General features: G+C 47.1%; 2 protein-coding genes across 2 annotated transcripts; both read left to right on the top strand.

Annotated features, from left to right (window-relative positions):
* Positions 1-13,022: 13,022 nt before the first annotated feature.
* Positions 13,023-24,449, top strand: LOC125526454 (BTB/POZ domain-containing protein At4g01160-like). Its single transcript, XM_048691156.2, has 10 exons — positions 13,023-20,637; positions 20,747-20,815; positions 20,935-21,018; positions 21,657-21,691; positions 22,075-22,157; positions 22,346-22,434; positions 22,517-22,580; positions 22,665-22,842; positions 23,004-23,206; positions 23,500-24,449. The coding sequence occupies exons 3-9, from the start codon at positions 21,013-21,015 to the stop codon at positions 23,008-23,010; spliced, it is 462 nt and encodes a 153-aa protein (XP_048547113.1). The 5' UTR covers positions 13,023-20,637; positions 20,747-20,815; positions 20,935-21,012; the 3' UTR covers positions 23,011-23,206; positions 23,500-24,449.
* LOC125526453 (BTB/POZ domain-containing protein At4g01160-like) lies at positions 23,711-24,247 on the top strand. Its single transcript, XM_087514841.1, has one exon. The coding sequence runs from the start codon at positions 23,711-23,713 to the stop codon at positions 24,245-24,247; it is 537 nt and encodes a 178-aa protein (XP_087370967.1).
* Positions 24,450-26,065: the final 1,616 nt, after the last annotated feature.

Raw genomic sequence — 26,065 nt, 5'->3', positions numbered from 1 at the left:
CTGGCAAAGGCAAGTGGAATGCTGATCTGGCGACTTACGCTGCTCTGAACGCCCAAGATATCCATTCCGGCTACCTGAACCAGCTGTATACTAGTCGTGACTATGAAGCCGGTCTGGTTAATATGATGAAAGATAAATATGAGGTAACTTCCATATGCTCTTTCCTGCTTGTATATTTCAATTCTTGTTGATGCTCCTAGCCCCCGAGGGCCGGTTTGTAATCTTCTTTCAAACCGGGACTTTACTAATATAAATCTTAATGCTTTGAAATTCGCTGATGTAGTCCCCAAGGGCCGGTTCAACTTAGCGTAGTTAAACTAGGACTTTAAGTAATTGAGATTGCCGCATCAGAATATATACGAGCAAATAGCCATTAGCCCCCAAGTGCCAAGTTGAATACTTGTATTGATCTTGGGACTTTGTAAGCAATTGAAAGATGAAGATCGAATATGCATTAGCCCCCAAGTGCCAAGTGCATAACTTGTTATGTGGTTGGTACTTCAATCCTTGTACCGTTTTACTGAATCATATAACTATCTGCATGCAGGCTGAGCTGAAGACGAAAGAAAGCCAAATCGCCGATCTCCAAGATAATCTGAAATCCCAACAAGCTGAAACCTCCAAAGAAAAAGAGGAATTAACTAGCGCTTTAAGAGCCATGGAACAGCTTAAGGAGAGCTTCAAGAAGAAACGGGCGGATTGGGCCACTGAAAAATCCGCTTTAATCAAACGGGCAGAAGATGTCGAGGCTGCACTAAAACTGGTGGCGGATGAACTGACCAGCATAAAGCGGCACGTGCATGCCATGACCACTGCTATCTTTGGTAAGCCAGTTTGACTTCTGAATTGATTCTGCCGTCTTACAGAGCTGCCGGTTTGTTAACCCTTTATGATATTTCAGGGACACGCATTGGTCACTTGGGGTCAAATGTGCGGAAGAAATTGAAAGCCGCCCCACGGTGGGCGCCAACTGTCGTGGTTTTGTCACAGCAGATGTCCTAGAGAAAGGACTTAGTCGTGGAGCCATCGCGATGGGTTAGCTGGAAGGGGTTAAAGCGGACACAGGGACGCAAGAGAGTTTATACTAGTTCGGCCCCTTCGATGAAGGTAAAAGCCTACGTCTAGTTGTGATGGAATTGATGGGGTTTCGATGACTAGGGAGCAAACAAGCTTCGCCTATGTCTCGAGTTGTTGTCTGTTGTCCTTGAACCGCCACCGGGTCGTCCCCTTATATACACGGGTGACGCCTGTCGGTTCACAAAGTCCCAATACCGGCTCATAGATGTGTCCGGTTTGGTCTCTACTTATTCCTAACTTACAATACAAGTTAACTACCAACGCCGGTTTACGGCTACAGGCCTTGAACCGACCATGGGCCTTGAGCCCTCATCTACCTTCTCGGGCTTTAACATACTTAACTACTGACAAAGTTAACCCGGCCCAGATAGGCCGGTTTATGCCCAGTAGTAATATCCCCAACAGAAACCGTGAGCAGTATGATCACCGATTCGATCGTGACGATCGACGTCGAGTGCCCACCCCTCCCCCGAGGAGTGGATCGTATGTGCCTCGACAGCAGGATGACAGGCGCCCTCATAGTGTTGGGTGAAGGATTCCAGGCGACCCCAGGGGACCAGGCTTTGATGCGAGATCCATTCTCGTTCAAGGTTTGGTCGACAGGAACAGAGCTCACCGAGAAGGTCACGACAGAGATGCACTTACCAGTAGCAGAGTACATGTTTCAGGGCCAGAGTGCTTTAGTAGGGCCATCAGGGCCGCTGTGATTCCTCCCAACTTCAGGTTGGCGACTGGAGTCAGTAAGTTCACTGGTGAGTCCAAGCCCGATACTTGGCTTGAAGACTACCGAGTGGCTGTCCAGATTGGCGGTGGCAATGATGAAGAAGCACCTGCCTCTCATGTTGGAGGGCTCGGCCAGAGCATGGCTGAATCAGTTAGCACCCAGCAGCATTTACACTTGGGAAGATCTCGCCCGAGTGTTTGTCACCACATTTGAAGGAACATGCAAGCGACCGGCAGGGCTGACGGAACTGCGGTCTTGCGTGTAGAAGCCGAATGAAACTTTGAGGGATTAGATCCAGAGATGGATCACGCTACATCACAGGGTATAGAATGTGCTTGATCACCAAGCAGTCTGTGCCTTTAAAGAAGGCGTCAAGTACAGAGAACTGAATCTGAAATTCGGTCGAACCGGAGACATGTCTCTGAATCGGATGATGGAGATTGCCACCAAGTACGCTAATGGTGAAGATGAGGATCAACTCCGGAGTGGCAAACACAAGTCAGTCGCCCAAGAAACTGGAGGAGGAAATTCCAATCGGAAACAGAAACGGAAAGCCGAGCCAGCTGCTCCTGGGGTAGCCTTGGCTGTAACTCAAGGAAAGTTTAAGGGGAAACCCAAAGGGCCTTGGAACCCCAAGAAAGTTAAAGACTAAGACGGAAATGATGTGTTGGATTTGCCATGTCACATCCACACCAAGAAAGATGAAGAGGGTAAGTTCATTTACCCGAAACATACCACTCGACAGTGTCGGCTCTTGATCCAGTAGTTCCAGGGCAAACAACCCAAAGATAAGGAAAAGGAGTCGGACAAAGTTGAGGACAAGGAAGACAGTGATGATGGATACCCTCAGGTCAATTCCACCTTGATGATTTTTGCTGATGTTGAAAGCAAAAGTCGACTGAAAGTTATCAACCGTGAGGTGAATATGGTTGCTCCAGTGACGCCCAGTTATCTGAAGTGGTCTCAGACTGCCATCACATTCGACCAGTCCGATCACCCAACGCACATTGCCACCCCTGGGAGGCAAGCTTTGGTGGTCGACCCAGTTATTGAAGGCACTCGACTGACCAAAGTCTTGATGGATGGTGGCAGTGGTTTGAACATACTGTATGCTGAGACGTTGAAAGGGATGGGCATTCCGATGTCCAGACTCAATACCAGCAACATGAGTTTCCATGGAGTCATTCTTGGGAAGAAGGCTGAGTCACTCGGCCAAATTGCTCTTGATGTGGTTTTCGGTGATTCCAAGAATTACCGCAAAGAAAAGTTGACGTTCGAAGTTGTGGATTTCCAGAGTGCTTATCACGCTATTTTGTGCAGGCCAGCTTACGCACGCTTCATGGCTCGACCATGTTATGTGTATCTCAAATTGAAGATGCCTGGTCCCAAGGGTGTGATCACTGTTACGGGCAATCGGAAGAAAGCAGAAGAGTGTTTTCAGAAAGGCTCAAAGATCGTTGATGCTCAGATGGCAGTGGTGGAGCTGCAGGAGTACCAGAAGACTGCAGACCCGAGTGATTTGTTGCGAGCCAAGAAGCCCGCTACAGAATCAGCTTTTCAGTCGTCTGGTGAAACGAAGCCGGTTCACATTCACCCGACCGATCCCAGTGCTGCTCCGACTCATATCTCAATAACACTCGACTCCAAATAGGAAGAAGCGCTCATCCAGTTCCTCCGTGAGAACTGGGACATCTTCGCAGGAAGCCTTCTGACATGCCGGGTGTTCCCAGGGGGCTGGCTGAGCACCGCCTACGAGTCGACTCAAAAGTGAAACCCGTCAAAGAACATCTCTGACGGTCCGCCATCTAGAAGAGAAAGGCTATTGGTGAAGAGGTGGCTCGGCTCCTAGTAGCGGAGTTCATCCGAGAGATTTACCACTCTGAGTGGCTCGCCAACGTTGTCATGGTCCCCAAGAAGGATAAGTCACTTCGCATGTGCATTGACTTTAAACATATCAATCGGGCCTGCCCGAAAGATCATTTTCCTCTCCCTCGCATCGACCAGATAGTCAACTCGACTGCAGGATGTGAGCGACTGTCTTTTTTAGACGCCTATTCCGGGTACCATCAGATCCGTCTGTATGGACCTGACGAGATCAAAACAGCTTTCATCACTCCATTCGGGTGCTTCTGTTACGTTACCATGCCATTCGGCCTCAAGAATGCCGGAGCCACATTCATGAGGATGATTCAGAAGTGTTTGCTCACTCAAATCAGTCGGAATGTGGAAGCATACATGGATGATATTGTGGTCAAGTCACGAAAGGGTTCTGACCTGCTCACTGACCTTGTTGAAACCTTTGCCAACCTCAGGAGGTATGATATCAAGCTTAATCCATCAAAGTGCAGATTTGGAGTTCCTGGCGGAAAGTTACTCGGTTTTCTCGTTTCCGAACGGGGAATCGACGCCAATCCAGAAAAAGTCGGTACTATACTCCGGATGAAACGTCCCGTGCGAGTGCACGACGTCTAGAAGCTTACTGGTTGCTTGGCCGCTTTAAGTCGATTCATCTCTCGTCTCGGTGAAAAGGCATTGCCTCTTTACCGATTGACGCTCCAGTGGACTCCTGAAGCTGATGCAGCGTTTGCAGAGCTCAAAGCTCTGCTCTCCACCCAGCCGGTGCTTGCTGCTCCAATCAGCAAAGAGCCTTTGCTGCTTTACATCGCAGCCACGGGACAAGTCGTCAGTACGGTACTTACGGTCGAGCGGGCAGAAGAAGGAAAAGCCTTCAAAGTTCAGCGCCCAGTATATTATGTTTCTGAAGTTTTGACCCCGTCAAAGCAAAGATATCCTCATTATCAGAAGCTTGTATATGGGATTTATATGACCACAAAGAAGGTTGCTCACTACTTCTCTGATCATTCCATTACAGTCGTCAGCGACGCTCCATTGTCAGAGATCCTGCACAACAGAGATGCAACTGGTCGAGTGGCAAAATGGGCGATTGAACTCCTTCCTCTAGATATCAAGTTTGAGGCAAAGAAAGCTATCAAGTCCCAAGCAATAGCAGATTTCGTCGCCGAGTGGATTGAACAACAACTACCGACTCAGGTTCACTCGGAGTATTGGACCATGTCCTTCGACGGCTCCAAAATGCTGAATGGTTCCGGTGCCAGGGTAGTATTGGTCTCCCCCCGAGGAGATAAGCTCAGATATGTTCTTCAAATCCACTTTGATTCCTCCAATAACGAAGCAGAATACGAAGCACTTTTATATGGGTTGCGCATGGCCATTTCACTCGGCGTCCGTCGCCTCATGGTCTATGGTGACTCAGATTTGGTGGTTAATCAAGTGATGAAAGAGTGGGACGTCAGAAGTCCGGCCATGACTGGTTATTGCAATGCAGTGAGAAAGCTGGAGAAGAAATTCAAGGGGTTAGAACTTCATCACATACCCCGACTGAAAAATCAAGCAGCTGATGATTTGGCAAAAATAGGTTCCAAAAGAGATGCCATTCCCAGCAATGTGTTTTTGGAACACATCCACACACCATCAGTTCAGGAGGATCCCTTCACTGAAGAAGCCCCGCAGCCAAAAAGTGATACAGATCCGATTGAAGTTGAAGTTCCAGTTGTGGTCGACCTGATCATGGAAGTTTTGGTCATCACTCCCGACTGGACGGTACCGTACATCGCGTACATCCTAAGGAAAGAACTCCCAGAGGACGAAGAAGAGGCTCAACAGATCGTCCGTCGATCCAAGGCCTTTACAGTCATAAAGGGACAGTTGTATAGAGAAAGCGCGACTGGAGTCAGTCAGAAGTGTATAACACCAGAAGAAGGTCAGATAATCCTTGATGATATCCACTCGGGGACCTGTGGTCATCATGCGTCCTCTCAGACCATTGTGGCTAAAGCATACCGAGCGGGATTCTACTGGCCAAGAGCGAATGAAATGGCGAAAGAGATAGTCGACAAATGTGAAGGATGTCAGTTTTACTCCAATATGTCGCACAAACCCGCGTCAGCCCTGAAAACCATTCCACTCATCTGGCCCTTCGCTGTTTGGGGACTGGACATGGTTGGACCACTGAGAACGGGCAGGAGCGGCTTCACTCATGTGCTAGTAGCAGTCGACAAGTTCACCAAATGGATTGAAGCTAAGCCTATCAAGAATCTTGATGCTTGCACTGCTATCAGTTTCATCAGAGAGTTGATATTCAGATATGGAGTTCCGCACAGCATCATCACTGACAATGGGTCAAACTTCGATTCTGACAAATTCAAAGCCTTTTGCGCCTCTCAAGGCACACGAGTCGACTACGCTTCAGTCGCTCACCCCTAGTCGAATGGACAAGCGGAAAGAGCAAACGGCTTAATTCTCAAAGGACTGAAACCCTGACTGATGCGTGATCTCAAGCACGCAGCAGGTGCATGGGTCGACGATCTTCCATCAGTTCTTTGGGGATTGAGAACAACCCCGAACCGATCGACTGGAAGAACCCCATTATTTCTGGTCTACGGAGCCGAAGCAGTTTTGCCGAGTGACCTGCTTCACAACGCACCCCGAGTCGAGCTCTACTCTGAAGATGAAGCAGAACAAGCCCGGCAGGATGCAGTCGACCTCCTAGAAGAAGAAAGAGAAATGGCCATGATCCGATCGACCATCTATCAGCAAGACTTGTGTCGATTCCATGCCAGAAATGTGAAGAGTCGAGCCTTCCAAGAAGGAGACTTGGTCCTCCGAGTGGATCAACAAAAACCACACAAACTCGCTCCTACTTGGGAAGGTCCCTTCATAGTCACCAGAGTCCTCCACAATGGAGCGTACCACCTTTATAATGTCGATCGCCAGATTGATGAGCCACGAGCCTGGAATGCGGAGCTGCTCCGCCCCTTTTATACTTGAATTCTCACTCGGATGAGATGTAATAAGAAAAACTTCTGTAGTTTATTTATCAAAGACAAGAGCGTTATAATTTTCCCAGTGATTGTTATTGTTTTTGTTTGCGTGAGAAATCCCCCAGTGGGTGGCTTAGTTCTGAATCCGTTTCGCCTAAGTTTGTAAAAATAATTTCCTACCAAGTGGTGAGCCAGCTTCTCACTCGGAGGCTTAGCTGCGAACCCGTTTTGCCTAAGTGTTTGAAAATCCTACCGAGTGGTGAGCCAGCTTCTCACTCGGAGGCTTAGCTACGAACCCGTTTCGCCTAAGTGTTTGAAAATCCTACCGAGTGGTGAGCCAGCCTCCCACTCGGAGGCTTAGCTGCAGTCCAGTACTCGCCTAAGTATTTGAAAATCCTACCGAGTGGTGAGCCAGCCTCCCACTCGGGGGCTTAGCTGCAGTCCAGTACTCGCCTAAGTATTTGAAAATCCTACTGAATGGTGAGCCAGCCTCCCGCTCGGGGGCTTAGCTGCAGTCCAGTACTCGCCTAAGTATTTGAAAATCCCACCGAGTGGTGAGCCAGCCTCCCACTTGGGGGCTTAGCTGCAGTCCAGTACTCGCCTAAGTATTTGAAAATCCTACCGAGTGGTGAGCCAGCCTCCCACTCGGGGGCTTAGCTGCAGTCCAGTACTCGCCTAAGTATTTGAAAATCCTACCAAGTGGGGAGCCAACCTCCCACTCGGGGGCTTAGCTGCAGTCCAGTACTCGCCTAAGTTTGAAAAATCCTACCGAGTGGAGAGCGACCCTCCCACTCGGGGGCTTAGCTGCAGTCCAGTACTCGCCTAAGTTTGAAAAATCCTATCGAGTGGAGAGCGACCCTCCCACTCGGGGGCTTAGCTCCAGTCCAGTACTCGCCTAAGTTTGAAAAATCCTACTGAGTGGAGAGCGACCCTCCCACTCGGGGGCTTAGCTGCAGTCCAGTACTCGCCTAAGTTTGAAAAATCCTACCGAGTGGAGAGCGACCCTCCCACTCGGGGGCTTAGCTGCAGTCCAGTACTCGCCTAAGTTTGAAAAATCCTATCGAGTGGAGAGCGACCCTCCCACTCGGGGGCTTAGCTCCAGTCCAGTACTCGCCTAAGTTTGAAAAATCCTACTGAGTGGAGAGCGACCCTCCCACTCGGGGGCTTAGCTGCAGTCCAGTACTCGCCTAAGTTTGAAAAATCCTACCGAGTGGAGAGCGACCCTCCCACTCGGGGGCTTAGCTGCAGTCCAGTACTCGCCTAAGTTTGAAAAATCCTACCGAGTGGAGAGCGACCCTCCCACTCGGGGGCTTAGCTACAGTCCAGTACTTGCCTAAGTTTGAAAAATCCTACCGAGTGGAGAGCGAACCTCCCACTCGGGGGCTTAGCTGCAGTCCAGTACTCGCCTAAGTACGAAACACACCCCAATCCGCAGGGAAATGAGGTGCAGGTCGACTGCCACCTTCTCCTTGGGAGCTTCGCCACAAATACAACGTGCGCTCCATCCCAATCCGCAAGGACGACGAGGTGCAGGTCGACTGCCACCTTCTCCTTCGGAGCTTCGCCACAAATACAACATGCGCTCCATCCCGACCCGCAAGGACAACGAGGTGCAGGTCGACTGCTACCTTCTCCTTCGGATCTGCACCACAAATACAAAAGTCGTCTCGAGTGAAGAACGAGTTCCACTCGACGGAGAATTCATGAAGATATTCAATGATAAACCAAGTTCAGATAAATCCTAAAGGTTCCAGACCGTAGATCGAAGTGCTCGGGCATTCAGCCCGAAAGAGTTTCACGGTTACAAAAACCACTCGGCATTCCGAGGCAAATTTAAGGTGGGACATAAAAGTTTGTTCACTCCGCAGGAGGAGGACTGGCAGGCTCGACGAACTCATCCAGGTCGACGCCGTCGGCGATCCGAGTGGCTGCAGCAATAAAAGTCTCCATAAAAGATCGGAAGTCATGCCTCTAGGTGTTGGCGACCTTGATCGCTGCCAGCTTATCTTCTCACGCCTCCTTGCAGTGGACATGAACCAAAGACAGAGCCACATCAGCACCACACCGGGCAGAAGATTTCTTCAACTCCTGCACTCGACCAGGGATCTCGTTAAGTCGAGTCATCAGAGACTCGAGATCATTCTGGAGCGTGGCCTCTGGCCAAAGTGCCGTGTCGATCCGTGACATGGCGACCTTCGGTCGAGCCAAGTAGTCCACAACACCGTCGATGCGGGATTCCAGTCGGAGCAGATTCATGGCAGTTTCATCTTTCACGGGAGAGTTGATGGGGTCCAAACCTGGCTCAATCCGCCCAGTCTCCTTCTCGAAGTTCTGGCAAAACTCTGCATTCACGATCCAAGGATAAGTCAATTTTCGTATGCTGAGTCAACAAAAAAAACATCAGTCGGAACAAAATGTATACCTTCAAGCTTGATGAACAACTTCTTGGCAAGGCTCCTCAGATAGCTCTCCAGATCGTCCCTCCTGCGAGCGATGCCTTCCATCTTCTCGTACAGGTTGAGATTGTCCTTCTTCAAGCGTGTGCACTCCTTATTGGCTTCGTTCAGGGCAGATTTCATCTTGGCGTTCTCTTCTTCCAATTGGCCGACTGAAGCCAGTTTCTGTTCAGCCAGAGCGGTTCTGTCGTCAGCTTTCTTTTGAGAAGCAGCCAAATCCTGATCCTTCTTCGCCAAAGCTTCGTTCAGTTTTTCTGCAAAGAAATGGTGCTTGATTCAGAAAGAGCAGAAGGGTACTCAAGCCTAAGACAAACCAGTCGACAAGCTCGTCTTACCATTGGCGTCGTCCTTGGCCTTCTGCAGCTCTGTCTTGGCCAATTCCAAGTCAAGGTTTAGCTGGATCTGCTGTTTCTCCAAGTCAGCAAAGCGAGCTCCAAGATCACAAGATTTCTGCAATCAGGGAGGGGAAGTTATTTTATAGCAAAAAACGACAAAGACACTAAATACTAAGACTATGGTCGACTGCCCGCAGTCCACCATAGTCTCGGGGACTACACCCAGTGGGTGCACTTTGCGTGCCCCCGCCGGTTCTGATCCCACTCGACCAGACCGAGTGGAAGAGTGAAACTACCAGTTTACACTCGACACGGCCATACCAGATCGAGCGAAAGAATCAAAATACAAAGACTACAGTCGACTGCCAGCAGTCCACCGTAGTCTCGGGGACTACACCCAATGGGTGCACTCAGCGTGCCCCCACTAGTCCAAAAATTCAATCGACGCACCCAGTGGGTGTACAGATGCAAAGATTTTCGGAAAGAGAGTCTTTAGATAGCATATCCTAACAGAACAAGTGGTGACCAACTAATCTGAACATTGCTTTGGAGAGCCGAGCTGGCGTCATAGGCGGCCTGACTGGCGTCCCGCACCGCCTTCATCTTCTCCATCATAACACCCGCCTGGCGTATGGCTTCCTTGGCAGCATTCACTTCGTCCTCTGGGACATGATGGATCGCAAAAACTGAAGGTGGGTCAGCAGGAGCTTGAGCAGTCGACGAAGAAGGCACGGCACTCGACAATGGTACGACGAAGGTAACAGAACCCCGATTGGCATCACCAGCGTCCTGAACGACTGGCTCCGCCATCGGCGTCGGCTGTGGCACCTTGCTTGCAGGAGCTTTCCTATTTTTCCTCGTCAAAGGCCTCTCAAGCTCTTCATCATCATCATCGGGGAGGTCAATAATGTTAGGAGCTGTTCAAAGATCAATCGCCAAAATCACATCACCCAATGATACACATTGCAGTTGAGTCGACCAAATAAAGACAGAATGACAGAAATCATACCCAGATTGGAAGTGACTGCATCCTCCATTACCTCATCCTCGTCTCTGTAAGCTGAGGTCCCGGAAGTAGCAGTGCTGCCAGTTCCAAAGTTCGTCTGGTTAAATCAAGAAAAAATAAAACAGCACGGAGCGTCGAGTGAATACAAAGGGAGACACTCACGCAGAAGCGACGAGGATGTCAATCTTAATCTTCGGCAACGCCTTCTGTCGTGGAATTGTCATGGCAAATGTCCATAGTGTCAGGACTTAGTCGTGAGGCCAACGCATCTATGTGGTAGCTTGAGAGGGGTTGAGCGGGACGAGAGACGCGATGTTTTACCCAGGTTCAGCCCCTCACGGTGGAGGTAAAAGCCTACATCCTGCTTCATTGATATTGATGATGATGATCACGATTACAAGAGTGCTCTATCTCGAGAGCTATTGTCTAAACCTAACTTGTCCAACTTGTGGAACTTGTGAATCTTGTCCCCCTTTGAGGAGCCCTGCCCTTCCTTATATATGTTGAAGGGGCGGTTTACATGTGGAGTCCTATTAGGATTAGGACTAGTCTATCTCTAATACAAACCGGATACAAGTCCAGGTCTTAGCTCCTTGTAAGATAATGTTCCTCATGCCTTTCCTCTTAAACCGGCCCACCGTTAAACATGAACCGGCCTTCTGGGCTTTGGGCCTTGTCATCCGTCGATCCCGCACGCCGGATCACTAGTGAGTCATAATGACCAGGTGGGTTGCTTGTAAACCGCTAGGTCAGGGCGGGTCGCTAGTAACTCACCAAGTGTCAGCGGGGTCTTCAGATAAACTGCCAAGTTCGGCCGGGTTAACTTCCGGCCGGTTTACACCGCGGGGTATATCCCCGGCATTAGCCCCCAAGTTTAGCTTGGATTTATTCATGGTAAACTTATGCTGCAAAATAAACACAAGAACAAATTTGACAGGTTATGCTCCGGGTTAAGAATTTTTGTAAACCGGTACCTGATCATCCTTAAGTCCTTGTTATTTCCTCCTTCTGGGAAATCCGGGTCAACAGACCAGCTTCATAATCAATTTGCCGACATTGGCTTGTCACCGAGAAATATTGTGAAGAATAACTCCTTTGACTCAGCTCCGCCGGTTTAAGAAATATGGGTCTGAAAATACTTATCTAATATTCAACCGGTTTGAAGATGTAAAACTTGCCGGTTTAATATTACCAAAATGGCCGGTTTATATGATGGCGCCGGGTCATAATTGTTGTCGACACCGGGTCATGTAATTGATCTTCCTGATTTGCTCAAAACTAATAAAATGAAGATGTTCCTCCTTTATATGCATAATACCTGTAGCCCCCAAGTCTTAAGAGGAGAACATAGTGATAACTTAAGACTTGCTCCAATAAGTGTTTCAACCTTTGAAAAAATCCGGTTTGTTCATCTCAATCATATAAACTGAATACTCCATATATGTAGCCCCCAAGTGCCGGGTTGTCATGCTTGCAGCAACCTGGGACTTGCAATTGCTTATAAAAACTTCAATCAGTGTAGCCCCCAAGGGCCGGGTCATTATGCAATAATTAGCAGGGACTTTATAAATATAATCATGTAGACTTGAGCAGTGATGTGTAGCCCCCAAGGTCCGGCTTAGTAAGATAATACTGAACCAGGACTTGATATATACTTCAATGAAAATAACATCTTATAATGTAGCTTCCATCGTAGGGCTTGAACCCACGTCCACAAGGTTAAGAGTTTTTTGCTTTACCAACTGAGCAATGAATCCTTCAATATTATGGACGAAAACTTGTGTACCTTGAATTGTTGACAGGAGCAATTGGTAGCCCCCAATGGCCGGCTCATTATAATATGATGAGTCGGGTCTTCAATAAGACTAGTAAAAATGACTTTGCATTAGCCCCCAAGTGTCATGATGCATGCTTGCAGCGACATGAGACTTGCATGTAATCTCGATTTGAATAACGTAGCCCCCAAGTGCCGGGTTGTAAGCCTGCAGCGACTCGGGACTATTCCTTCCATTGTAGAATAAATCATATCCTTTGATAAAAGAGTAGACATTGCGCTATAGCAACTTTGAAAACCTTAATAATAAAAATCCAGCCATGTTGGCTATTCAAGATAATATAATCCGGTATGAAAACCTTATTCATTCAATATTATAATGAAATTTCAGCCAAGTTTGGCTATTTGAATAATATAACCCAATGATTTATAAGCGCATGATTCCAATGGCGCAATCCAAATATATACTGGCGACTTATTGTCCAAAGCCAGGCCGGTTTAATAAACACCGGATCATACTACCGGTTTAATAAACACCGGTGATCATGCTTTATTCAACCTGTTTCTGCATACAACAAGTTTAAAGTGTCCTGGCGGTTTACCGACGGACGGGTCATAATGCCCAACATATAACCTAGGTTTATAACCAAGGCTGCATTTAGAATAATCAAATATGAGATATATCATACCTGTGACATTGAATCACATCGTTGGTTTTACCAACTTTTTGTAGTAAGGGTGATAACCCAAATCTTGAGTACTGATAACTCCTTCCATATTGTGCCGGTTTATGATAAAACTGTGCCGGGTTGTGATAAACACCGTGTTACTCCATAAGAGGATGTTAACAACAAGGATCAAACCGGGCAAATAGTCTCCGGATTGACGTGAACTGTGTTCCGTCAATTGATTGGTTGAAAACTTTGTCGGTTTAAAAACGCAATAAAAAGAAAGAAAAATCTTTCAAAGAAAAGTGTGAAGCAAAGGCAATGATAAAACCATTTGCAAAAAGAGGCTTATTTGAGCTGATCAGATGGCGTTACCATGGCCGAACACGACCAAGCTCCCGATAGGTGTAACTATGGTTCTAGTCAGCCAGGTCCCCAAATGAAACCGTGGCATTTATGCCGATCAAGTGGCATGGAAATGGTTCGGGTTCGACCAATCCCCCAAGTGATTATGTGGCCTTAGGCCGATCAAGAGGCATGACTGGTTCAGACGTGACCAAGTCCCCAAGTGATCTGGTGGCTCTCGCCTATCAAGAGGTATTGTATTGGTTCGGACACGACCAAACCCCCAAGTGATATAACATGATGCTTTTGAAAAGCTAACTCAAGAGGTAAACCGGAGGCCGCTTGAGAACAACTCCGTGTAACCACACATGATGTACAAGAACAAATACCCCACTTTAGCTGAGGTTACCATGTGATCAATAATATGTCATGGCCAGTAAGGCAGAATACCCATGTTTGAACCGCACATCGTGGGTCCTCTTTGGCAATTTTTAACTTTTTGCAGGAGATAAATTCTTCTGACCCGGGATCTTGAACCGGATATTGAGAGCTTCAAAGCTTTGTGGGAGACATCTTTCCCTTGAACCGGACTGTAAAGCAGATATTTGAGAGCTGCAGTCAGACTGACTTCCCTTGAGCCGGATTTTAAATCGGAATCCTTTCTGATGACCCGGATCTTCTTCATTGAACCGGGATTTTATAACTGTCATATACTTTCTAAACCGGAAATTTTCTGACGGCCTTTAAACTTTCATCAATATAGCAGTAGCCTCCGGGACCGGGTTATCCTTTCCTCCATCGTCCTGGGGTTCTTAAATTTGCTGAAACTGGCAAGATTCATTGAGTCATGTCATCGTAGCCCCCGAGTCTCAAAGGTGACTCGAGGAGTTGGCTTGAGACTCTCCATATTTGACCGTGATATAAACCGGCATAACTTGTATATCATTGGCGTTGATAGCACGATGTGAATCCATAGAAGGTTGAGGTGACTGCGGCGGGTTGTAAATGATCCCATATGAGCCGTGTCAGCAACTCAGCCAATGGTTCCTTCCAACTGGCGATTTGAAGTTAATCAAAACTGTAGTGGCGGCGACTTGTGCGCTCAATAAACAGCTCATGCAGACAGGTGCGGCCCAGTATGTTGATGTAGACCAGGCCACGAGAGACGGACGACAAAGACGGCCGCAGCTTCAGAGACGGCACAGCCAAATGAGTCGGCCGCAGCGTAGTAAGTCGGCGCGGACGGGAGAGCCGCCTGCAGGTATTGTGAACCGGCGCGGACGGGGAGTCGCCTGCGGGTATTGTGAACCGGCACGGACGGGGAGTCGCCTGCGGGCATTGTAAACTAGTGCGGACGGGGGAGTTAACCGTGGGCATGGTCCCGGCAAGCTGTTGTAAACCGGGCCACAGGGCCGGCGACTTGCTCACGTTCATTCACCAGGTGGTATGACACGGACGAAACGCCAGTGCAGAACTTTGCTAGCGCGTGCTCTGTGCCCGTAATATAATGCCTCATTTGTAATGAACAATTGTCCTGCGTCAAAAAAATATCATAGACCAGAGTGATTGTTTTTTTGATAAAAACAATATATACTAAAAATAGATAGACAAGATAACACCTGATATTTATTTGTCGGATGAACGTGAATACTGGGATCAAAACATATCAAATGTCTGATATCTCCATATGACCTTCTCCTCTTGTCTTAATCTCTCATGGAAGACCCGATTGAAGTGCCAGCGTATGCACGCACTGCTCTTTAACAACAGCTTACAAATACCGGCCTCGTGAGTGGAGCGCCCAAAACGCCTGCAGCCCGCGCCGCGCTGCATAATTTTTTTTTGATCGTCCGCCGAGTAGATCCATCGTGCCAGGAACTCATCCGACGCTTGTACTGTATGAGGGATTTGACCGAAGTATATATTCCATGTGACTTTCTCTAGGTAATTAAATAGCAGGAACACGGGTGCTTAGCTCCTGAAGAAACTTTGGACTGAAACCCTTGACCCGTGAGGGACAGAGACCAGCGATGCATCCACGCGACAACCCCGGCGGAAACGGGGCGGTTCCGAGGCGCAGCGGTTTAGTATAGGCGGCGAGTTGACAAGGCCGTTCCAGCAACTCGGCCATGGCAGAGAACTCGTGGCCGGCGAGCCAGCGGATGCAGCGCGAGCGGGCAGGGGTGCAAACAGTAGCTGGGGCGGTTCAGAGTGGTTAACAGCAGATACGAGCCGGATGGCTGTGCGCACATGCGCGCGTGGAATAGTAGTGGCGACTCAAAGATAAGGTGAGCGGGAGTACGGCGATGCAGACCGATATCGGAGACTGCTTGAAACCGTGCCGGTAGGCCCGCAGTGGCGAGACGGAGTTGGAGAAGTGATGACTCCGCAGAGATGGAGCGAAGCCGCAACAGCAACTCGGGGATGGAAATAGAGATCGAGTCCCTGGCTTGCCGGCGGTAAACACTCCACAACTTTTGCCTTGTAGTTTTTGGAAACCGGAGATTGATCTGATCTTGCATCGACTAACCATTGGAGTTTGTTGCATTGAGTGATCATTGGAGGCCGTATCTGTCTCAGGCCTGACCCGTGGTGTGACCAAAATAGCATATACCGAAGATGATTTTCAAGTGCTAGCCTTCGCCGTACAGCGAGCTGCACCAGTTTGACTCGGATATGGGCTGATGCCTCGGGACTTGTAGTATGTCCAATCCGAAAAATAGGCTATAGTGGAAACCGTCTCGGCGACTTGAAGATCTGACTACTCTGCAGCAGAATTTTAATCTGTTTCGATGGATCGCCTGGTCACGCGTGGCAGCATGCACAGATACAACTCCAACTCTCCTCTTGATCCAATCTCATATACATTGTTTCAATTGTTCATCAACGACGCAGGTCCTTTCATACCAGCGGCCGAAAACTCTGTAATGAACATGTGGAATCTTTTATTGATATTAGGATTTCAACACCGGCTCTTTATCATCTGGATGATCGCGAGCCCCTCGAGCCCTAGGAGAGCTCCCTCCAAGAACTCATCATCACTGTGCGCAGGCCCTACGGTGGGCGCCAACTGTCGTGAAATTGTCACGGCAGATGTCCTTAGTGTCAGGACTTAGTCGTGAGGCCAACGCATCTATGTGGTAGCTTGAGAGGGGTTGAGCGGGACAAGAGACGCGATGTTTTATCCAGGTTCGGCCCCTCACGGTGGAGGTAAAAGCCTACATCCTGCTTAATTGATATTGATGATGATGATCACGATTACAAGAGTGCTCTATCTCGAGAGCTATTGTCTAAACCTAACTTGTCCAACTTGTGGAACTTGTGAATCTTGTCCCCCTTTGAGGAGCCCTGCCCTTCCTTATATATGTTGAAGGGGCGATTTACATGTGGAGTCCTATTAGGATTAGGACTAGTCTATCTCTAATACAAATCGGATACAAGTCCAAGTCTTAGCTCCTTGTAAGATAATGTTCCTCATGCCTTTCCTCTTAAACTGGCCCACCGTTAAACGTGAACCGGCCTTCTGGGCTTTGGGCCTTGTTATCCGTCGATCCCGCACGCCGGATCACCAGTGAGTCATAATGACCAGGTGGGTTGCTTGTAAACCGCCATGTCAGGGCGGGTCGCTAGTAACTCGCCAAGTGTCAGCGGGGTCTTCAGATAAACCGCCAAATCCGGCCGGGTTAACTTCCGGCCGGTTTACACCACGGGGTATATCCCCGACACCTTCCGAGGCTTCTGCTCTGCAACTTTGAGATGCTTTGACACTTTTTCAGTTGGGGTTGGTGAAGATGTCCGAGGACGCTTTAAAGACTGACCAGTCTGAGCAATCGCCTTTTCACGGGCGCTCGGTCGTACTTGGTCAAGCTTGGATCGCCTCTCCATGCGAGGAGGCGACTCGACTTCTTCTTCGTCACTTGAGTCGTCGCTTTCTTCGTCCTCTTCTCCGTCAGAATGCCATTCGCCACTGTCGCCGCCGCTCGCCTCTCCTTCCAGATCTTGCTCTTGCTCTCGGTTGGGCGCTAAGTACATTTCGATAAGGGCCTGAAAGAAAGCAGGAAGAATAAAGTCAGACGACGCAGTATAGACAGCTGCGCGAGTGAATTCAGATTATAAGCAAAAGCTTAGAATCGGACCCTTTCTGGTTCGTGGGACTGGTCGAATGAAGGAACTCTCCTGGCTCCCCTGGGGTTGTCCTTATTTCCGGTGATGCCCAACAGCCACCCCTCCAGTGTGTCGTCATCGACCTCCTCCGGGTGAATCCGAGTGGTGTCGTCAAGACCCGAATACATCCACATCAGATGGTCTCGAGCTTGAAGAGGCTGGATGCACCGCCGAACGAAAACCTCCAAGAGATCCATACCAGTGACCCCGTCACGGATAAGCTGGACCACTCGTTCGACCAGCACCCTAACTTGCGCCTTCTCCTCCGAGAGCACCTTCAAAGAGGAGGGTCTCCTCACTCGGTCCATGGTAAAAGGAGGGAGGCCAGTCGACTGCCCTGGCGTCGGCTGGTCTTTGCAGTAAAACCAGGTCGACTGCCATCCGCGGACTGAGTCGGGAAGAATCATGGCCAGAAAGGAACTTTTCCCTCTCATCTGAACACCAAGACCCCCACACATCTGAATCACTTGTGTTCTCTCGTCACTTGGATTGGCCTTTTTCACCGTCTGAGAACGACAGGTGAAAATGTGTTTGAAAAGACCCCAGTGAGGCCGACAACCCAAGAAATTCTCGCACAAAGACACGAAAGCAGCGAGATACACGATTGTGTTGGGAGTGAAGTGGTGGAGTTGTGCCCCAAAGAAATTCAGAAATCTCCGAAAGAAAGGGTGAGGAGGCAAGGAAAATCCACGGTCGACGTGGGTGGCAAGGAGAACGCGCTCACCCTCCCGTGGTTGCGGCTCGGATTCCTTCCCCGGAAGCCGCGCCGATCCATGGGGGATCAGTCCTCCGTCGGCTAGGTCGTCGAGGTCTTCTTGGCGGATCGCCGAGCGGATCCAGTCGCCCTGGATCCAGCCCTTCGGCAGGCCGGCTCATGAGGAAGATCCTCCCCGACCGGTCGCCTTCCCCTTCGCCTTTGTCGTCGCCTTCTTCGCCCGCTCCAGAGCCGCCGTCTTCTCCTTCCCCATCGTCGCCGGCGAGACGCGTACGGAGCGGCGGCGCTGGGGCGAGAGCGAGCGCGACGAAGAAGCCTGAAGAGAAGAAGAAATGAGAACGCACTGTTCAAGAAACCCCGGTCCGACGCCTTATATGAGGTCGCTTCCGAGTGGCTGACTGGTAGGCCCGGACGATCCTATCAAATCCCGTAACAATCGCGCGCACGATACGTGGCGGAAAAGGTGGCGCAGAGATCGAGGCGGCTCCGCCCTATCCCATCCGATTACTGCGGCCTCCCCCGTCCCGCGCGCTTCCCAAAATTAGAATCCCACGAAATCTGCGGGCAGCAGAACAACTTGTCAGACGGAAGATCTCCTCCACACCGTCGCTCGAAACTTTTCAAGTAAAGAAACTCACTCGACAAAAAACTAAGAATGGATCAAGGCGACTGAAAAGGAAGTTGCTGTCATCACTCAGGTTCATTGATCCGAAACAAGATATGCTCATGGCATGAAAAATGAGTCGGAGAAGTTCTCAACTCCTTCCCCACTCAAACCTCGATCCATTCGGGGGCTAATGATGAAGCTATGTACCTAGGGTAGGGTCATGGACCTGTCCTAACTGACCTACCCAAGGACATCTCTAGAAGAAATCACCTTTCAATCGACTTGGAGGTGTTCCACTCGACAGACTCGAAGACACTCGACCAAGAAGCAATCACTCGACCAAGATCCAACCACTCGACGGCCAAGAGACCTAAAGTCACTCCGCATGCTAACGGTCGGTCATTAAGTAGCTTTTATGGTCATCATAGCATTTTATTAGGGCGTTACCAGTAACGCCCGACCTTAATGTATTTGAAACCCTGCATAACTGAGGGTCGGAGGGGTCTGGCGAACTCTATATAAGCCACCCCCTCCTCAGTGTAAAGGGTTCGCACCCCTGTAATTCATACACATATAATCCAGTCGACCGCCTCCGGGCTCCGAGACGTAGGGCTATTACTTACTCCGAGAAGGGCCTGAACTCGTAAACCTCGTGTGCTTACAACTACTCCATAGCTAAGATCTTGTCTCTCCATACCTACCCCTACATTACTGTCAGACCTAGAACCACGACAGCAAGCACCTCGGCGCCCGCGGTCATGGCGCCCGTGTCGCGCCCGCGCCCCAGTTTCGGGTTCGTCTTCGATTCCCCTCTCTTCTCCGACAAGACCCTCCGCCTGGAGGTGGTTGCTGCTGCCGCCGATACGACTCTGGCAGTCTCGAGGAAGCGCCCCCGCGGTATGCCGTGCCGTCGTCCCCCCCCCCCCCCCCCCCTCCGGTGCTTTTCCTGCGATGAGGCCCACGTTTCTTGATTTCATTTTCCGTTCAGCTGCGTTCAACTAGTTGTGATGAGGTCCACGTTTCTTGATTCTTCCTGTTCGATCTTGGTCCGGGCCGTGCATATTTCTGTGCAATTCCAGCAGGATATAAAAAATAATCGGTAATCTAGGTGAAATATGATCTTGTTCTAAGATTGTCTGTTGCACAAGATTTAAGACCGGATTGCGAATTTAGGTGATAGTTGGTGTCGTTCTAATATTGCCTCGTTGCACAAGATTTAGGGCTGGTTGGAAATTTAACTGAAATTTGATCTTGTTCTGAGATTGCCTAGTTGCACAAGATTTAGGCCAAGTTGGAAATTTAACTGAAATTTGATGTCGTTCTGAGATTGCCTAGTTGCACAATATTTATGACAGGTTGGGGATTTTCGTGAAATTTGATGTTGTTTTCTAAGATTGCCTCGCTGCCCAAGATTTAAGGCAGGTTGCAAATTTAAGTGAAATTTGATGTCCTTCTAAGATTGCCTAGTTGCACTAGATTTTTGACAGGTTGGTAATTTACGTGAAATTTGATGTTGTTTTCTAAGATTGCCTCGTAGCACAAGATTTAGGAGATTTTGGTTAAATTTGATGCTGTTCTAAGATTGCCTCGTAGCACAAAATTTAGGACAGGTAGATTGCTCCAGTATCTTGGAGCTATGAATAGCGAAGCAGCTTCTGATTAGCTTTTATCTTGCTTCCAGTATCCTGTTAAGACTGTTGAAAATTTGAGCCTCTTCTAAGCAGAATATTCAAATCTGCCCTTTACCCTCGTCATCTCTCCTAAGCAGGATCTGCTATCAACAGTTTTTACCTTCCTTCCAGTATCTTTCTTGTACCTATGAACTAGCCCTTTACTCCCATAATCTCTTCTAATAGGTTTCATGTCCTCTAAATGCAGAGGATCTTAACACAGATGATGTTACTTCACCAGACACTGTAAAGAAGGTTTGCCTTCATCATATTCTTCTCAGTTACGATATCAGTATAAAAAGTTTTACTACACAGTCTCATTTGCTTGTTTTGTCCCTGTTTTTCTATTTGTAAACCAAAACAGAGGCAACAGGCATATGAAAGAAGGGATGAGTCTACTTTGGAGGAAAGCGATGAGTCTGCTGACAATACAGTAAGAAAATTCTCTTACTGAAAACTTGCATTAACCTACATCCTTCACTCAGTCAGCACATAAATTACTTACAGTATTATTTATGTGACAATCTGCTTCTATTTTTTTGCCATTATCAGAAAAACCAAGGGTGTGCAGGGGTCATTGTGGTTGGCAATACAAACCCAGCGAAACCACAGATTATCAAGGAAAAGGATATGAATGTAAGTCTGATTCTAATGTGTGTTTCTTGCTTATGTTCAGACTATAGTGTATTGCTGTCAATCACGGTCATAGGCAGGTTACATTTCATTTCTAATAATACAGTATTTTCTATTCAAACATACCTCTATGCAAACATATTTGAGTTTGAGTTAAGAATCTTCAAAATTCAGATGACCAACATAGGGCCGTATTTATTACTCCTACCATAATCCGATCATGTCTTAATATGCTAGAATGCTTCTGCTTCATGTACCAATAGTATAATTTGTTTTTACTCTTCCTTCGACTATGGATCATGTCTTCATGTACCAAATTAAATTATGCTACAATTTTACTCCTGAATTCTAGAATGTTTCTGCTTCTAATTTTTTACTTCATTATCCATAATTCAGATAGGCTGTTTCTGCTTCAGGTACTTGGCCTTAGCAGATTATCCATAATTCAGATAGGTTGTTATTTACATCTAGAATGTTTCTGCTTCATGTACCAAAGATTATTATTTAGAAGGAGGAGCATTTCTTATGCTTCTGCCTTGTCTAGATTGTTTTTGCTTCTTATGCTCCGGTAAATTGTTATTATGTGCACTCCTGTCATAATCGGATCATGTTGACTACTAACATGTTGTGCATCTGCGCAGGATGATAAGTCAACTGATTTCTCCAGGAAAGAAAGGTGCGTGGATATGGGTTTGTTGGATAGCTGTTGTACTTTTTGACAGTTTTATAGGCTTAGTTGCATAAGGAAAACTCCCCTTTTGTTCTGTTCTTATGCCAGGCGCTGTATTATTTTTGTATCTATTTAGCTGTGCTTCTGTTTTAATTAGCATAATTAAAATCAACAATGATAATCTATTGTTCATGATTTGAAACGATTAATAGTCTTTGCCAAAAGAGAATGAACAGGAAAAAATATGTTTCTGAAGAGTCCTTGCCAAAAGAGAATGAACAGGGAAAATATGTTTCTGAAGTTTATACTGCATGAATCCTTAGAAATATATTGCTGATGCAGCACCCTTAGTTTCAGTGATTTCTTATTATGATTTTTTGCCCTTCCAGAGAGATTGAAAAGGAAGGATCTTTAGCGTACTATGCGAGGTTTCAAGGGGGAGGAAAGACAGAACATGCTGTCCAAGGCTTGGGTGAGTGTTTACAAGTGATTTTTATCCTATTATATGATTTCCTCTCCTGTTTGTTTTGTTTTGAACTTTGCACATGATTGATAATGATGATAAATTTTTGTCAGTACACCATTGTAACATATGCCCTGTCATGCTCCCTTTGAGTCTTATTTCTGAACTGTTTTTGTTTATTTTACTGTTTATCGCAGATAATGTGCAGAAAACACCAGTCCTTTGTGTTAAACATATTAGGATTTCCTCAATGCTCTTAGCTTCTGAAAGCCAATTTTTCCATAAGGTACTTTTAACTAATTATGATTATGATAGTTGTTTTGATTAGTGCGTGTTTCCCAGCTTATTTAGTGTTTTGCTTCTTATAGCTTTTTACAAACGGCATGATGGAGTCTAATCAGAACATCATTTCACTTCAAGTGTCGGAAGAAGGTTATGAAATTCATATACTTCTTACGCAATGAGATTTAAGGCTAGACTTGGTTTTAATATCGTTTTTTGATATATATCTTTCAGAGGTTGAACCGGTGCTGGAAATAATAAATTTTATTTATAATGGAGAATTTAGCAAATTGGACCCCAAGGATTTGCTTACCACTCTACTTACAGCAGACAAGTATGAAGTTTCTCGAGCTATTATTGAGTGTGGAGAATTATTATTCAAATCAGAGATGACACTTGAGACTGCTTTGATGTACTCCCTCCGGTCCTTTTTACTCTGCATATTAGAATTCTCTGAAGTCAAACTTCACAAAGTTTGACCATATTTTTATAAAATAATATCAACATCTGCTATGCTAAAGTTATATAATATGAAACTTTAAGTCATGACACATCTAGTGGTATTGATTTCAGATTGTGAATGTTGGCATTTTTTTCTACAAAGTTGACCAAACTTTACGAGGCTTGACTTTAGTCAAATCTTATATGCGAACTAAAAAGGACCGGAGGGAGTACTTGGACTTTCCGGCCACAAGTTCAGTAGTATTGGAAGCCTTGGGACCTCTCAAGTCTGCATCTGGTGACTTTGTAGCTCTCAAATTCAAGGATGTTGTCCGGTAAGTGACCTCTGAAATGACTCCCTTTGTTCATCGAATTGGTTTGTTGGCCTATTTGAAATTTGAGGGGGTTTTGAATTGGGGATTGCAGATCGAAGTACAAACAATACTTGGGCACGGGACACTTCGCCAATAATGTTTCTTTGAGCTAAATCAATATGTAGAATGTTGGAATTTTTCATGTATCAGAATCATCAGTTTTCCTTGCTTTTGATTTGCATATAAGTTATACAGCTCATATAAGTAGTCTTCTGCACATGCATATAGATGATTTCTATTACCTATTATTTCAGGCATGAGCATGAGCTTCTCCAAATGCCCCTCTGAGTGATCAGATGTGTTTTTATGAGTAGCGACCTGGTTGTCCCTTCGGAATATTATGTTTACAGCTTTTTGCTCAAGTGGGTCTCAGAGAACTACCCTGATCTGAGTCACAGAACGGTTGTCTTCCGCAAAGTGTTGTTACATCTTGTCAGGTTCATGCATATGTCACTTGAAGGGCTAATGCAGTTTGCTGGTTGCCCTCTAATGGCTGACAAAGCGCAAGTGATGACCATGATTGTCAATGCATTGCTGTTCAAGATTAACAATTCATGCCGCCGAGTTCGCCAGTGGAATTATGAGCCTAGGGTCTATCTGACCAAACCAGTGAATGTTTCAGTTCTTCATCCATATGCTGAAGCTGTAGCCTACATGGACTTGAATTTGGATGACTGCTCTCGAATGAGTACACCAGGGAATACAAGCTACATCAATTCAGAGCTGTTCACCTTTGCTGGATATAGGTTCTTTCTGAAGGTCGTTTGTAGGATGGATCCAGCTTCCAATGTGCCCACAACACTTGGTTTATTTGTTGGTACTAATCATACGAGCCAACCACCAGTTAATCTAAATCTTTCCTTTGCTGTGAGGCAAAGGCCTTCCGGAGATTTCGTCCATAAGTTCACATTTAATCAGACTTTTGCAAGTGGCAACACATTTGGATTGGTGGATCTGCTCTTGTGCCCGTGGTCGCAGCTAGTTAGTGATGGGAGCATCTAATAGATGGCAGAATCCACTTGCGAGTCCAACTGAGGACTGAAGCTGGGTAGGTAGTCATCACATTAGGCAAAATGGTGTATCCCAGGTGGTCTTGGATTGGGAAAAAAAAATTGTACAGTACATTGATTCTATATTGTACCATGTTTTGTACCTTGTTAGTTTCTTAGTTTCAGTTGTGTGGTTGAATCAATAACTGATTGTTCCCTGCATAAATGTTAACAGTTTTTTACTTTTCTACCTAGTCAGTTTCTTAGTTCCAATTGTGCGGTTGAATCAATAATTGGTTGTTACTCGCATAAATGTAAACACAGTTTCTGTTTTTCTTTGTTTTTTGAATTTGGTGAACACAGTACAACCTACTGCCACCACTCTACCTACAGTTGATAGCTAGCAGATTAGTGCTGTAAAATTCCATCCAAGCTTGCCTTCAGATTATATATTCCTTTAAGCTTTGATGGTTGCACTTATATATTCTTTCCATTCCTTGCACACAGATGGGTAGAAATGAACGCACTTGCTTGAGTAAATCATGTGAGAGCCTTCACAGGACAGACGCACTACACCGAAGCTAGAGTAGTAATTTTTTATTTCGCAAAAAAGCTAGAGTTTTACCAAGTTTTAGGTTCAACAAGAAAGTATCTAGAAATGCAACAGGGTGGACAACCTATATGATGAGCAACGCGTGCAAGCAATAAAAGCTTGCACAAAGTAAATGGACGAAATAACTACAAGTGGAGTCGATGAAGACAAGGATATGTTGTCGAAGTTCCCTCCTTTGGGGGAGGTACGTCTCCGTTGAAAAGGTGTGGAGGTACGATGGTCCCCAAATGTCCCTAGGACCACCTTATTCTCCTCATGCCCTCGCACGATGCAAGGTGCCGCGTATTCATTAGTGGTGCCCTTGAAGGCGGCAACCAAAACCTTTACAAACAAGGTTGGGGTTCTCTCCACAACGTAATTGAAAGCTCCCAACAGAAGCTTCACCACAATGGAATGTGGCTCCGACGTGGCCTTTTTCGTCTAAGGTGCCCAAGCACCTAAGAGTAACAAGTTCCACAAGTGAAAGTATGGGGGACTCAAATTTCCTTCGTTAAAAGTGTAGATCTAGGTCTCCTCCCTCAATCCCTATCAAATCAACAAGTTTGGTTGGCTAGAGAAGGATATCGAGCAAGCAAGAGGTGGGTGGGAGGTGGAAGAACCTCCCCTATTTGTAGTGTCCAACAAATCCAACCATTATGTGCAGTTTCGCGTAGGGACGGTACAACCACATGGGGTTGAGGCACAACCGCCCGGTCCCAACTCTGCACATACGAAGCCACAACGGTACAACCGCTGGGTGGCTTGGTTGTAACAGTTTAAATTAATAAACCGGGACAACCGTGCGACCGCCGCCCTGTAGCACCCGAGACCCAAAAGGAATCACCCTTTCTGTGGGACTCGAGGCGGTACCAGCAGCGGTACAACCGCCCAAAACATTCCTCCCGTGGCCACTAATTCTAGAGCAGTACAACCCCAACGGACCCCGATAGTACCACTATAGAACTAAATAGCAGGACAACTGGCGGACCACCGCCCTGTACCGCACCCGGTACCCGAAAGGAAATCACCCTCTCGCAGTACTTGACGGTACAAGGGAAGGTACAACCGCTCTATCAATGTAGATTAGGAGGCAAAGTCCCGAGTAGGCAATAAGGGGTCACCGGTACAACCGGTCACCCAAGATCCTGAACACCGCGTGATCCGAGGGAATCACCCCTCACGTGGTTGTTGTCTGGAAGTACCGTATGGGTACCTCTTGCTCTAGCGGTAGAACCGCTT

Source organism: Triticum urartu, chromosome 3A (assembly GCF_056163025.1).
Source record: "Triticum urartu cultivar PI428250 chromosome 3A, HENAU_Tu73, whole genome shotgun sequence".
Taxonomy (NCBI): Eukaryota; Viridiplantae; Streptophyta; class Magnoliopsida; order Poales; family Poaceae; genus Triticum; species Triticum urartu.
Note: the sequence above shows the minus strand (reverse complement) of the source record. Positions and strands in the feature narration are given on the sequence as shown.